The sequence below is a fragment of the Archocentrus centrarchus genome, chromosome 7, assembly GCF_007364275.1.
Source record: "Archocentrus centrarchus isolate MPI-CPG fArcCen1 chromosome 7, fArcCen1, whole genome shotgun sequence".
Classification (NCBI taxonomy): domain Eukaryota; kingdom Metazoa; phylum Chordata; class Actinopteri; order Cichliformes; family Cichlidae; genus Archocentrus; species Archocentrus centrarchus.
In genome coordinates, this window is record NC_044352.1 from 35,706,094 (window position 1) to 35,720,601 (window position 14,508).

The 14,508-nt window shown below is 41.7% G+C and overlaps 1 protein-coding gene across 2 annotated transcripts; it reads right to left on the reverse strand.

The window, feature by feature from the left end:
* Positions 1–5,677: 5,677 nt before the first annotated feature.
* pex10 (peroxisomal biogenesis factor 10) lies at positions 5,678–13,358 on the reverse strand. 2 transcript variants are annotated; one of them, XM_030733823.1, is made up of 7 exons: positions 13,290–13,358; positions 12,988–13,162; positions 11,215–11,295; positions 10,728–11,131; positions 8,102–8,268; positions 7,711–7,846; positions 5,678–5,974 (listed from the first exon to the last, which is right to left on the reverse strand). In XM_030733823.1, exons 2-7 carry the CDS (start codon positions 13,097–13,099, stop codon positions 5,906–5,908), a joined length of 969 nt encoding a protein of 322 aa, XP_030589683.1. In that variant the 5' UTR covers positions 13,100–13,162; positions 13,290–13,358; the 3' UTR covers positions 5,678–5,905. The 2 variants fall into 2 exon arrangements, with proteins under 2 accessions (XP_030589683.1, XP_030589685.1); XM_030733825.1 differs by having other exon boundaries at positions 13,236–13,349.
* Between the last annotated feature and the right edge of the window lie 1,150 nt (positions 13,359–14,508).

Sequence of the window (14,508 nt, forward strand, 5' to 3'; positions counted from 1 at the left end):
CTGGCCAGCCTGTGATAACTGTGGTTTTAAGAGACTGTAGGCATTCATCCCTGTCAGTGTGCTGCCTGATCTGCTCAAGTCGTCGCTCGCTCACATTCAAGTATTCCGCCTGGTTGATGTATTGCACGTCGGATTGTGCCTGTTGCAGTGAGCAGATGGCCTGACGTTCGTAGACGGTGCCGCGGCCCGAGCAGGTAGCTGTGGCTCTGCTCAGAGTGTCACTTATGAACATCTCTGATCCTGGCTTGTATACAACTTTCAGGTTGTAGTTTTGTAACGTCAAAAGCATGCTCTGAAGCCTCTTGGGTGCATTGAGAAGTGGTTTACTGAATATGGAAATCAGTGGCTTATGATCTGTCTCGACTGAAACAACATCACGTCCGTACAGGTAGTGATGAAATCTCTGGCAGGCAAAAACAATGCTGAGGCACTCTTTTTCAATTTGTGCGTAATTTCTCTCTGTAGGAGTGAGGGCTCTTGACGCGAAAGCAACTGGTTGGCCCTCTTGCATGAGGCAGCACCCGAGTCCACTCTGGCTGGAGTCACTTTGTACTGTGACAGATCGGGTCACATCGTAATAATGCAACACTGGCATAGATGTAGCCAGTGATTTCAGCTCAGACACTGCCGTGTCATGCTTGGGAAGCCAGTGCCATGTGGTGTCTTTGTCTAGAAGGCGCCGTAGTGGCTCACAGACATCTGATAGGTGTGGCATGAACTTTGCTAAGTAGTTAGCAAAGCCTACCAGACGCTGTACACCTTTCACATCCGAAGGGTTTGGCATGTCTATGATGGCCTTCACCTTCTCAGGGTCGGGCTTTAAGCCAGCGGCTGACAGGATGTGCCCATGGAAGCGGACCTCTGCTACTTTGAACTGTAGCTTTTTTAAGCTCAGCCGCAATTTCACCTTTCTGCAGCGCTCCATCAGTGCCCGCAGGTTGTTGTCATGGTCTCTTTCTGCCACATCTTCAGTGTCCCCGCACCCCACAACCAAAATGTCGTCTGCAATCGGCTCCACCCCCTTCAGTCCAGTCAGGAGCTTATGCTGCTTGCGTTGATAGACCTCTGGGGCCACAGACACTCCAAAAGGCAGCTTAAGCCAGCATTTCCTGCCCCAGGGGGTCCAGAAAGTGGTCATGAGGCTGCTCTCCTCATCCAGTTTGCACTGCAAAAAGGCATGCTTGGCATCCACCAGTGTAAAAACTTTAGCCTTTGGCAGTTTATACAAAACATCCTCAAGTGTGGGCATAATGTAATGCGAACGTTTCAGAGCCTTGTTCAAAAACTTTGGATCCAGACATATTCGTAGTTTGTCGAGCCTTTTTACTACAACCATGTTGCTAATCCACTCTGTTGGCTCTATGACATCTGTGATGTGTCCATCTGCCTGGTATTCATCCAGCTGCGCTTTGACGACTGCCTTCATTGCAATGGGGACATTGCGAGGGGCACACTGCACAGGGGGAACGGTTGGGTCTAGTTCAAAGTGAACCACCCCTGGCACAGATTCCACAGGTGAGTTAAAAACATCCCCATATTCTTTAATCAGCTGCTCTCTGGTCAACACTCTGAAGCTATTGTGTTCTACTGCATGTACCTCTGCTGGACTCCTGAACTGAATAAGACCGAGGCGTTCACAAGTGGAGCCCGACAGTAAAGGTTTCTGCTCCGTCTTAACCACCTCAAACTCTAGCCTGTGCTTTCGGCCATTAATCACACAGGCAGTTTCAAAGATGCCCATGGAGTGCAACATGTCACCGGAATACAGCTTTAATTTGGTGTTACTGGCCTTCAGTGGCGTATTGGGTGCCAATTTCATTTTGTCTTTGTGGCTCATCACATCACAGGTGGCACCTGAGTCAAGCTGACAACGTTGAGACTTCTTGTTGATTTTGATGCTTACAAACCACTTCTTCCCCTTTGTTTGCACTGCTCCTATAGACTCATGCATGTATATGTCACCATCATTCATTTCTGAACCCTCTGATGAATTATCTACACAGTTTAGCTTCCTTTCAGTCTTCCTGCTTTTCATGCACATCTTTGCAAAATGATTCATTGTGCCAGATAATCTGCAGGATTTGCCGAATGCGGGGCAATGTTCTTTACCCCTGGAGTGTGCATCGCCACAGTATTTGCATGCAATACCAGCCACGGTGGCTGGGGTTGGAGCGCTCTGTTTCGAGGTGCTTGGTCTGAATCGTTGCCGGGCAACCGCGTGTACGGCTTCGGATCGAGGCGCGCACTCCATCATCTTCATGCGCATGTCAGTCTGCTCCGCTGCATGGCACATTTCAATTGCGCTAGCAAGTGTTAATGTCTTCTCTCTTAATAGCCTGCGTCTAGTGCTCTCATCTGTAATTCCCAGTACAACTTTATCGCAGATCATTTCATCCCTCAACTGACCATAATCACATGTGGCCGCTTTTTCTCTTAGTCTGGTGACAAAACTGTCAATCGATTCTCCGTCTTCTTGCGTGCATCGTCCGAACACATTCCTCTCATAGATCACGTTCTTGGCAGGCTTGAAGTTACTGCTCCAGTGCATCCAGTATAGCTTTAGGGTCATTTCGCTGCTCGGCCGTGAGGTTCAGATTGTGACGATAAACATGCCTGCACTCACTTCCCATCGCAGTTCGCAGCATAGCAGCTTGAACATCACCTGTCCTGTCAGCAAGACCGGTGACCAAGGCGTAGTCCTCAAATTCAGCCCTGAAGATTTCCCAGTTTACACTCCAGTCGCCCGCAAAGCTCATGGGAGATGGTGGTGGAATGTTGGCAGCCATGCCTGGCCGTGCGATCGGCGGGCGCTGGGTCACTCGTACAGTATCGCTGCTACCGTCCACTGACATTGCCCACGATAATCAGGCTATGGCAAAAGCGCAAGTTCACCGACTTCTGACACCATGTTACGATGCAGCATTCAATGAACACAGACACTCAACGTGAGTTTCCAGTTTTAAACGTGTATTCAGCAAAAACGATCCGACAGGTCCTACTTCCGGGGTTTTGTGCCTAACAAAATAAAAGCAGTTGACTGCAATAACCCCGTAACAGCCATGACTTCTATACTGTTCAAGTCAGACCCATCAAACTTCACACACTTCACTATTACCAGGGACACAAACCTGTCATGCATTTCAACAAAATTATCCCCCTTTTTGAAATCTGGAAATCCACAACAACTTTATCATTGAACATAACTTCTAGTCCCATCAAACTTTGCACACTTGTAAAAAAATAAAATAGAATAAAATTGGGTGACAAGCTACTCGTTCAGTTTGACGGGCGTGTGTCGAAAACTCTGAGCGTGGAGGAAGGGAAAGAGAAAGAGCTTGTGCTTCACTATTCCAACTGTATGGAGGGAGCCACAGAATCAATTCCAAAATAATTTATCAGTTACACCAACTGACATCAGCAATGAGATGCACCACATTCAGATGAAGTACTACCTCCTTTATTGGCATCTGTTAAAACGTGAAGGCTTGTACTGCCAGCTCTACGGTGCTGGTTTACTGAACCTTCTAAAAAAGGAGCTTCAGTTTGGGATACTGGTATGACTGAGCAGAACACTGATGGAAATGTTTAGTCTTTTTCTTGACCCATTAACAGATATGTGTGCCTGTGTAAAGCAACTATATAGATTGTTAATATGAAAAAATTGTTTCTGTTAGTTTCAGTGCATGACTTCTTTCAGTGGCATTCCTTCATACAGCTTAACAGATTTTTTTTTTTTTAACCAAACATAACCTCCTCCTGAACAGGTTATATGTTCAGCTTAAGTAATCACAGCAATATAGCCGAGTCACAAAGAAAGCTCTGGCTTTAGGCTCCACTTACCTCACTAACCCACTAATCCTGCTTTGTCTCTCAGATAAAATCCAGCAGCTGACAGCCAGTGACAGTTTTTATTGTTTCACTGTTTAAAGAGGTTAGGAGTCGCCTTTCAAACATTCAAGTCTCCTCAGGTTGATTGTCTCTATTCGTCATCTTAAACTAATGCTTGAATTATCCAGACATTCACTGTGCTTGTTTTATGGTTTGCTTTTTATCATTAGATAAAAATACTAAAGATAAAAAAATTAGATTTATTTGCTTTGGCAGAAGAAAATCTGAATGTCAAAGGAACACTTTGGAAACACATCAGATCTCAGTGGAGGGGAATGAAAGGATACCACATCATTTGAAGGAAATGAACATGATCAGCTTACAGAGGTCTGAATTCAAAGACATGCTGAAAATCAAAATGAAAAATGAATGTAGCAGGTGTCAGGTAAACAGGTTTTTTGTGAAGGAAGACACCTGAAACACTTTAATTAAAAAAGTAAAACATTTAATGTATTAAAGAATCAGGAAAAACACACACATGGCCATGCGGGGACCCAGAGTAAGAGTGTGCACGCTCTCTCTCTCTGAGCCGTGCTCCTGTCTAACCAAAACATTTTTATACTGTCAGCCTCCTCTTATCTTAAACAAACAACATCTGGGTGCTATGAGGTGACCTTCGTCACAAGCTGGTTTTCATGACTCATGATTCCTCAGCTGTGCAGTCAGGAAGCACATCATCTTCCTGATGTTTTAGTTATGTGTCCTTGTGGCTGGTCCTCAAGATAAGATGCACTGAAACAGAGAAGTTAGTCTACTACTTTCTGATCAGGTGCTCTCTAATGTATTATTTAATTGTTTATTATTTGGTTGATCCACTGTTTATTAATTCATTTACTGGAGTTTACCTTTAAACATTTGCCCTTTATTCACTGAGTAAAAAATAATCCCTAACACAGGCTAGTCCAAAATTTCACTGCAGCAGCTCAAATTTGTACTCAGTAGTTTGTATGGCCCTCATGTGCTTGTATGCATGCCTGACAATTTCGAGGAATGCTCCTAATGAGATGTCGGGTAGTGTCCTTGGACCAGGGCATTACTGAGCTCCTGGACAGTCTGACGTTCAATCTGGTGGATGGACTGAAACATAATGACCCAGAGGTGGATTTATGTCAGGCAAGTGTGGGGTTTCAATTTCTTTCTCCTCGATGAACTGCCTACATGATCTCGACCATGAGGGAGAGCACTGTCGTGCACCTCACCTTGGGTGAGGTGTTCAGGCCATATCCTACCAGGAGGGGGCCCCGGGGCAGAGCCCAGGACAGGCTGGAGAGATTACATTTCTTGGCTGGCCTGGGAACGCCTTGTGGTCCCCCTGGATGAGCTGGAGGTGGCTGGGGAGAGGGAGGTCTGGGCTTCTCTGCTTAGACTGCTGCCCCTGCATCCCCGGATAAGTGGAAGAAAATGGATGGATGGACTTAAAACTTTCATTTTTCATAAAGCTGATTGTTAGGTCGGGATCAGGTGACCCTTAAGCACCCTTGTTCATATACCACTGCTGCAGGTTATTAATTTTTGCCTTCTTGCTCCTAGAATTTTATTTCCTGTCTCCCTATGCTCTCCTTCTCCTTTCTTTACCCTTATGCCCAACTGGCTGAGGCAGATGGCTGCCCTTCCCACTATCACCTAGTGCTTGCTCAAAGTGGATCATCTCTAGAATACTGCAGGGTCTTTAGCTTACAGTTTTTGAGTCTAAATTCATATTTGAGGGTTTCTTGGAGCCAGAAGTGATCACATCTGGATGAGTGCTACCTAACACTAGAAGCCCACAAGCAAATCAGATACACTTTTGGACATTTTACCTTTTTTATTAGCATCTGTGTACATATTAATAATATGTCTAATTAGTAATATTTACATTATTCCACTAATACAAACTAAAAACTTTCAACCAACAACCTTTCTTTCTGAGAACCATTAATCAAAGAAAAAAGCCAACAGCTGTGTTTTCTCCAGTTTAGTCCATTACAGTCCAGTGGCAGGATGTCTGTGTGTGTCTGCAGCATCTGGCTCTGTGGTCCTAGCTGTAGTTCCTCAGGTACACCAGTCTGTGAGGCTGGAACTTCTCCCGACACAAGGGGCACTCTGCCTGTAAAACACATGCTGCAGTTACATAAACACAAGGGATCAGGTGCACAGAAGGGCTTTTAAAATATACTAATTACCCCATAAAGGTTCTGTGGAGTATGGATCTAAAATTAAAACAGTGGCTTTGCGTGCATTCTAACTAATTCTAACATAATTTCTGACAATGTGCGATTTGCGTCTTGTCTCCAGCTAAATTTAATAACTGATTAGTTGCCTTGCCCACCGGCAGATGAAGTTTTGTGTTTTTACCGCTGTTCGTTTGTCTGTTATCAATATAACTCAGAAGGTTTTGAACCACAACTGATGAAACTTTGTGGAAATATTCCTTAGGGGCCCATTTCATTTTCAAGGTCACCAAAAATCTCAGTGAATTTTTCATCTATCGTGATTAAATTTGGTACTCAGGTATAAATGATTACAGTTGACAATTCATTGTCTTTTTTAATTTTAAATTAAAATACTCAAAATAATGCAAAGTGAACTATAAACCCTACAAAAAAAAAAAAAAATCACCTACACTTATACAATTAATTTCTTGGTGAATGTTTCTTTTTTAGAGGGTACATAGGGGTACATTTTTTATTAGGGTACATAAACTGAATAAAATATTTCTAGACTATATATACCATTATCTGTTCATGTGGATCTCATTTATATAATAAAAATATAAATTCATATTTTACAGTTTTTAAAAGCCAATAAAATACATTATGTTATGATTGTAATGATGGAGTATGACAACATTGGGTGGGATCTAATGCAGTGTAATAGATTAGTAATAGAAAATTTGGGGTTGGGAGGTATGGATCTACTGAGTGCCCTGCTAGTTTAGTTTGTGTTACTAAAACTTCAGGTGGCTAACACCACACCAGAATGAAGAGTACAACCCAGTCACTCATAGTACCAGAGCACTGCACACTAAGTAGGCCTGCAACATTAGCAGGAACACAGCTATACAATTTAATTTTATTTATGTAGCTGGATGGATGGATGGATGGATGGGTGGATGGGTGGATGGGTGGATGGATGGATGGATGGCCACTTAAAGATTTGCTAGTTTAAATAGAGTGCTTCTACATGTTGGTGGTAGCTAGTTAACATTACAAAGTTTAAAAAAATAACTGCTACTGTTCCAGGACTCACCTCTGCTGTGAATGAAAATCTGTTACGTTTTTGATCATTGCTAAAAAAGTTAATCTGCAGCGTTCACGGGTGAAATCAGGGCTGTCAGCTACATGTGAATGTAGGCATGTGCTTTCTGCAGCACTGAGATCACTGTGGGCTTACTGCAGAAAATTTCAAACTTTTCACTGGGTATATATTTTTTAAATGAAATAAAAAAAAAACTTCAGGGTTTTTTTTTTATGCAGTTATTGTTTCTTATGCAGTTTCAGGTCATCACAAATACTGGAGTTTGGTGCACATTATTTTTCAAACATGATGTTGGAGTGATTTCATTAATTATTAATCATGTCCACAGAAAATCAAAGGAAATAATGCATTTTTTGACTCAGCTACAAATATAAATGTCAAATAGTAATCTAGTAAGCATCATCTGTCACAGAGTACTGCATCCACACGTCAATACCCTTTAAAATATAACCCAAAACATGTTATTCTCCATGGTTTACCAGTAGAAATCACACTGGTGCTGCTATTTGTTCAGATCCAGTTACATTTTAGACTGACAGGTGACAGAATTTGTCAAACTTGTGTAAGTCTTAGCATGAGCCTGACCTTGGTGTTGCACCACTCTGTGATGCACTCCCAGCAGAAGAGATGCCCACAGGGGGTGGAGGTGGAGTGTCTCCTCTCTTCCAGGCAGAGGATGCAGCGGGCAGCTCTGGGGCTGGAGGTCTGTCTGTGCTGCAGACTTCAGACACAATTCATGAGTTAGTATCATGACACGGATTTGATCAGGTCCTGTTTCTAGAATGTGTGTTTTTGCAGACAGTGATGAATGAAGGACCACCTGCTGTGCTGGCAAAACAACAGGAACAATCAGAATTTTAAGGTTCAGAAAAAGCACAATCCACCTTCAGCAGGGGACTGGTTTGAAGCTGTCCTGAGATGAGCAGATGAAGCTGATATCTAAGCTGTCACAGAACTGCGTTCGCTGCTTCTGTACCTGAGGTTCCTGTACAGCTTCCACTCCTGCCTGGCTCTCTGTCTCTGTCTGAAGTTGTTTAGTTGCAGACACACAGTGATGAGCAGCTGGAGGAGGGACATGACCCCCAGCAGCCTGTAGCTGCTCCCGATGGTGCCATCATCGCTGTTCAGCCCCACGACGCGCATCTACATCCCCAAACAAACACACACACACACACACACACACACACACACACACACACACACACACACACACACACACACACACACACACAAGCTGTGTCAGTTTTAATGGAACTCAAGTAAAATGAGGTTTCTACACGTGTAGAGATGTACAGTTGTGGTCAGAATACAGTGATTAATACAATCAGTCATAAATCATTTAGGACTTTTAATGGAATATCTATGTAGGCCTACATGCCTATTTTCAGCACCCAAATCTCTTTTCCAGGGGCACACTGACACAAGTTTATTCTGTTAAATGCTGATTGGCTATCAGAATATTTTTTTTTTGTTAGCAGTGCTGAGCGTATGAAGCACGGCACAAGCTCTGCCTCATCTGTTCCTGCTGATCTTAAACATGCTACAGTGGAGTCTATTACTAACAAGACCCATCATCAATGAGGATAAGCGGAATAAAATGGATGGCCACCACAGCACTGAAACTCCACTTTTAAAATTTTCAAATAGCTTTTTAATGATAACAACTAAGGAGATTCTACAAGTTTGGTACTTTTCGACCTCAGCACTGCCTTGAATACTGTGGATCATGGTATCCTCAGGTGGAGCACTTCATTGGAAATAAAAGAACTACTCTGCAATGGTTTAAAGCTCATTTTCCTGACAGAAGGTTTTTAGTTAGGCTTCACATCATGTGCGGTCCTCAGAGGTCCATTCATGGCCCAGTCTTTTTGACATAAATGTTCCCTTAGTTCAGTCTTTAAAAAAGATGGCGTCTCATTTCACTGTTACAGATTTACTTGCTGCTTAAGTGCAAAGCCATGACTCCTCGAAAGCTCTCCTTGGACTGTAAGACATTAAAATGTGGACGGATTGCTTTAATCTTTCTTAACTACGGTCATTTAAGGATCTTTAAGTCACTCTTTGCAAAGACCCTAGGAGTGATCTTTGACAGCACTTTTACTGTTACTAGATAAAGGATGTTGTTAAAAACTAGCTTCTTTCAGCTTTGATAACTTGCAAAGGTGAAGCTGTTCACTGCTTCTAACTTTGAAAAACATGGCCTTCATTACTGTAACAGCCTTTATTTTAGGTGTCAGTCTGTCACTGCTTGGCCAACTGCAACTGGTCCAAAATGCTACAGCTTGGCTCTTACCTGGACGCCTTACATTATTAGTCAGTCAGCTTTAGAAGTGATTTTAAGATTTTCAAATCAGTACTTTTTACATCTCTGTTCTTTTAACTTAGCACACTCCCACTGAAGTTGAAATTACGGTTCAACAGGAGTAGTGCACTGGCATTCTTCTGGAGAGACCATCTGCCTGCAGAAGTCATCTGTTGTACCATGTACTTTGTATATGGTACAATTGGTCTGTGGGCTGCTTGTGCTGCTGTTGTAGTTATACCTCACTTTGGTCAACAGCTGTTGTTTTTAAATATACAACTCCAACATCTGGGTGTGTAGCTACTGTTATGCTCTGAAGTCCAAGATGAAGTTCAAGTTGGAGTACTGCAGTGTGGACTGCAGAACGACGTGAAAATGACTTACCAAATATATGTGGCTGGCTATTAATATATCAGTTTAGCCACCCATTTAAAGTCTGTGTGTATACACACTGGATACATTTTTTAACTAGATGCAGGCTTTCACTGTTTGCCATTGCTTTTGTTGTTATTTATATTTTACACAATGTACCAACTCTTTTAAAAATAGGGTTGATGATGCCTTCTCAGATCTGCCCTGGATCACAGTCCTGGTGCATAGAAGCCATATTTTTCTTTCATTTTCTTGCCTAACTGCAGCACATGTGCATGAACAATATACCAACATTCATTCTTTCTTCTACAACCTTCCTCTGTATATAACAATCATTTTAAAACTTAGTGGCTGATCCACTTGTAGCTTTGCAGCCTTAGGACCTTTGTGATGTGGTGGAAGGTATGGTCTACCTCTGAAGCTTGTAGACCTTGCTTGTGCATTACAGGAGTACCTGGTCCACTCCTCTTTTGGCTAAACCTTCTTGGAGTTCCTTTGCAGTCACACTGGGGTTGGCTTTTTCTTTCTGCTTAGCAGATATTTAGATTTATCTTATATATAAATTTGCCTTGGGCTGCTTTATCCTTTACATAAATAGTACATATTTGATTTTCCTATTCGGTCAAACAGAAGTTCACATACAGTGCTTTGAAAAAGTATTTGCCCTTTCCTGATTTCTTTTTTGCACGTTTGTCTATTTGTCACACGTTTCTGATCAAATTTTAATTTTAAAGAGTAAATAAAAGTTATCCAAACCTATGTTTGGATCCTGGCCCTGTGCGAAAAAGTAATCACGCCTCTTGTTAAATCATGAATTAACTGTGATTAACCACATTTTCTGAAAAGCTGAAATGATCCAAAACAAACAAACCAAGAAATGAAGAAGGGGGCAAATACTTTGACAGTGCTGTATTTTGTAATTACCTACATAACTGATACCAGCTGCTCTCTTGGATAGGTGATAGAATGAGCCGTTGATATAAAACAGAGCTGCATGGAGGCGATGCAGGAGGGTCAGGCTTTGCTGGATGACAAACACAGCGGGCAGACATGCTCTCCTCTGGGGCTCTGACAACAGCGCCACTATCTTCTGGACCCATTTCCTCAGCCAAGCCTCAAGGCTCCAAGGCCCAGACCCCACCTGCTGCCGACTGTGGCTCTCCTGCCCACCTTCAAGCTCATTCTCCAGGCACACCAGCAGCTTGTTGATGAGATAAGGAAAAAAGGTATGGCAGAGGACAAAGATGCCTCGTCTGGCTTGAGAGGGGATTTGACGTTTAGTGGGATCCACTTGGACAATGTTAACATATTCCTCACCCAGAGATTGATAGCCTAGAGGGGAGAATGACGGATCAAAACTTCTCATAACAGGAAAACTCTAGGTACATTAAGCAAAAGTGGTTTATGATGACTACCCAAGAATGTTGTTAGGCCATAATATGTAAGATCTGACAACAGCTCTATCTCCTTCCTCCAGTCCAGCCATCTTTTAGATCCTACAGGAAAAGAGAGAAAAACAAATATAAACTCAGATCACGCTTTCTTTATCAGCTCCCATTTTGATGATAACAGCTCACCTGCTTTCTGAACTGCTCTATGAGCACTGACACCAAAGATACTTGATGCAGTTTAGCAACAGTCCAGATAATAAACAGCTCCTAAATTTAGCTTTAGAGCTTGTACCTTGTACCCCACTGTTGTATTAGCCATAGACTGTAAAAGATGGATGTAGCCTCTGTGACTTTGCGACCATTACTAAAGCCTCAAGCTGAGCATTTGGCCTTTGACTTCTTGTTCTTTTAAAATGGGACGTGACAGATAAGTATGACTGAGACTGACGGTCACTCATATAGTAGCAACTTGTTAATGGCAAAGTAAAATTACCATAAAGTATACCTTACTTTTCTTTCTTCTGACTCTGATGGGGCCCACAATTTACAAAGTAACATCATGTTGAATTCAATAATGCTTGTAATTAGACACTGGGGCCATAAACTGGTTAGAATCAAATGTTGAGATCACACACAACCAGAGAGAGGATTTGCCTCACCGCTGCTGCAAAGTGTGCGAAGAGTACCACTTTTCAGGTCTGGAAGGTACATACATCTTTTACATTCAGTCACACAGTCAATAATCTTGGACCATACTCAGAGTTACAATATGTTCCATGCATTCATGCTTCTTGGATAGTCATGTTTTACTAATTCCAATATTTGTGCAATGGCTCTGCTTGATTTTCCATCTTTTCACAGCTTCACAACTGCCTCTCTCTGGTTTTCATGTTGGGTACTTCTCTAACTATAAATGCACAGTCTACACAGGCAAAACCCAGCGCTATTTATTGTTTGAATAATTAATGTAACATGGGCAACAAAACACCCCTGTCAGTCACATGTTCCAATTCTTTTGCACAGAAGAAAAATGGGTGGTTTCAGAAAAAACCGCTATGCTATGAAACTGTGGATCAGATCCAGATGCAAATACCTGGAAACATAAGGTATTTGTTGATCTTTTGTCTCACATTGTTTTTTTGATATCAGTACAGTACAAGTACAGTAGAAGTAAAGGGATTCGCCTCACTGTTTCAATACTTTTGGAGAAGAGTGTGTATGTGTGTGTGTGTGTATATATATATATATATATATATATATATATATATATATATATATATATATATATATATATTTATAACTGATTGATGTGGTATACTCCAGAGAGCACTCAGTGCTCGATTCTGTTGGGCTGTCTAGATCACTGTGCTCGGTGATCGATTACTGTCTCCTGTGCTGTTGTACCGTTGATGTTCGAACAGCTGAGTAAATAGGGTTGTACTGTATCCTCGCCTCCCTGAATGATTATAAGTTTATAAGGACCCTGGGGCAAGTATAGTTAGGTAATGCCCACAGAGGTCACAACAATTAACAACCCTCTCTGCTACTTAAGCGACCAGATCAATATCCCTTAAGTTTATTTGACTTGATACTATACTCCAATTAACATTCTTCCTTTAATTTTTTTTTTCTGAGCACTGCGCGTGTGTAGATAGATAGATAGATAGATAGATAGATAGATAGACAGATAGATAGCCAGATAGATAGATAGATAGATAGAACGAACTGCTGTAAAGTGAGCGTTTTAAAGAAAGGTTTCCCAGATTCAACGCCTGAGCTTCGCTGTGCTTTACTTACCTACGAGTGCCTGGAACGCGTCGTTCGCGTTGTTTCTCAGAGTGGCTCGATAATATTCGTCCTTTTGGCTGGACCGAATCAGCTGGGACTGATTGGCAGGAGCCAGGAACATTGTCAGCTCACATCGATCAGCCAGGAGACGCGAGGACACCGAGAGATATCACAGGTCCACAGTCTAGTCGTACAGTAAATACAACAAATATTAAAATGTGACTGAGCTGCATGAAAAGACGAATGCGCAGACGAACCTATTTTTTTAATCCGTGGTCATTGCATTCTGCATCGTCATAATATCTACTAACATTCTTTTATAGTAACTGCTGAAGTTTCGTCCTGCTTTCATTTAGCGATGCTGCTCCAGGAAACACATTGGAAGCTGTTGCTCTGAAAACAGACATAACCACCCCCATAATTCACAGCGCCTCTAAGCGGCAGGGGGAAGTATGACAAGCACACGTCTTTTGTATTTCATCAGATGGTGGTTGACAAGAAATCAACGTCTCATTTATTCCTCAGAAAAAAAAACTAAAATACTACCAATAAAAAGCATATTGTGATTATATCTTCTCATACCTCAAGTCTTTGATATTTCTTTACTGATATTTCTTGTTTGTTGTTGGTCATTGTATAAACTTAGATTGATGTATCTGTGACACATCAATACTAGTCTGGAAAGTTTATCTAGGTTTATCTCTAGTTAAATATTAACTAGTGTTTTACTCCCTAAATGTAATGCATGAGTAAAGCCAGATCAAAAGAAACTGCCTGAAAAGAACCTAGCCAAACGTGATAGCCAAAAAGATTCAGATTTTCTTTTCTTTTCTTTTCTTTTCTTTTCTTTTCTTTTCTTTTCACTTTTATTTATTTACTTTTTGATTGTCAAAGACCATCTGGTTCTATGAATTGATCAATAGAGATGAATATTCAGAAAAGGCAGCGGACATCCCAGTGTTCAGTAGGTATGTACTCAGTGACGTAAAATAATCAAAATTCTTAAAGCTGATTGGAGATATTGCGGTGCACACCAAACAGATGTATCTCCATTCTCTCACATCAGTTAGACGCAGTGAAATCACAATCTGATTATGTCAGTATAAACAGGAGGGAATAAAATGAAAGAATGTATAATGGAAGCTATGGATGGGTTTGGCAGCCCAAGAGATAACTAACTGCTTGTTTGAGTGTTTCTGCCCTGAGCTTTCTCTCTGAATTGTCAGAGTGTATTGCTCCTTTTCGCAAGAATAAAACTTTATTAATGAATCTCCAGTGCGGTCGTTTTATTTAAAAGTAGTGTCAGTGGATTTATCAGACAGATCTGTTACAGACTTAGTCGCTTTTTGCAAAAAAAGTCATGCGGGGGGGCAGTGTTTTTGGCAACACTGGCCAATAACTGGTGTTATTTATAAAAGCAACTGGGAGCCAATGTAAAAGAATAAAATAGGGGTAATGTGTACTCATTTGCTAGAGTGAGTTAGGAGTCTAGCTGCTGCATTTTGTATTGCTTGGAGGCATGAGAGAGAT

Coding starts and splice junctions, on each gene's coding strand:
- pex10 (XM_030733823.1), bottom strand. CDS start 13,099: ATGTTCCTGGCTCCTGCCAATCAGTCCCAGCTGATTCGGTCCAGCCAA. Junction 8,269..10,727: donor GAGCAGCTGGTATCAGTTAT/GTAGGTAATTAC, acceptor TTGGGGATGTAG/ATGCGCGTCGTGGGGCTGAA. Junction 5,975..7,710: donor CAGAGTGGTGCAACACCAAG/GTCAGGCTCATG, acceptor TGTGTTTTACAG/GCAGAGTGCCCCTTGTGTCG.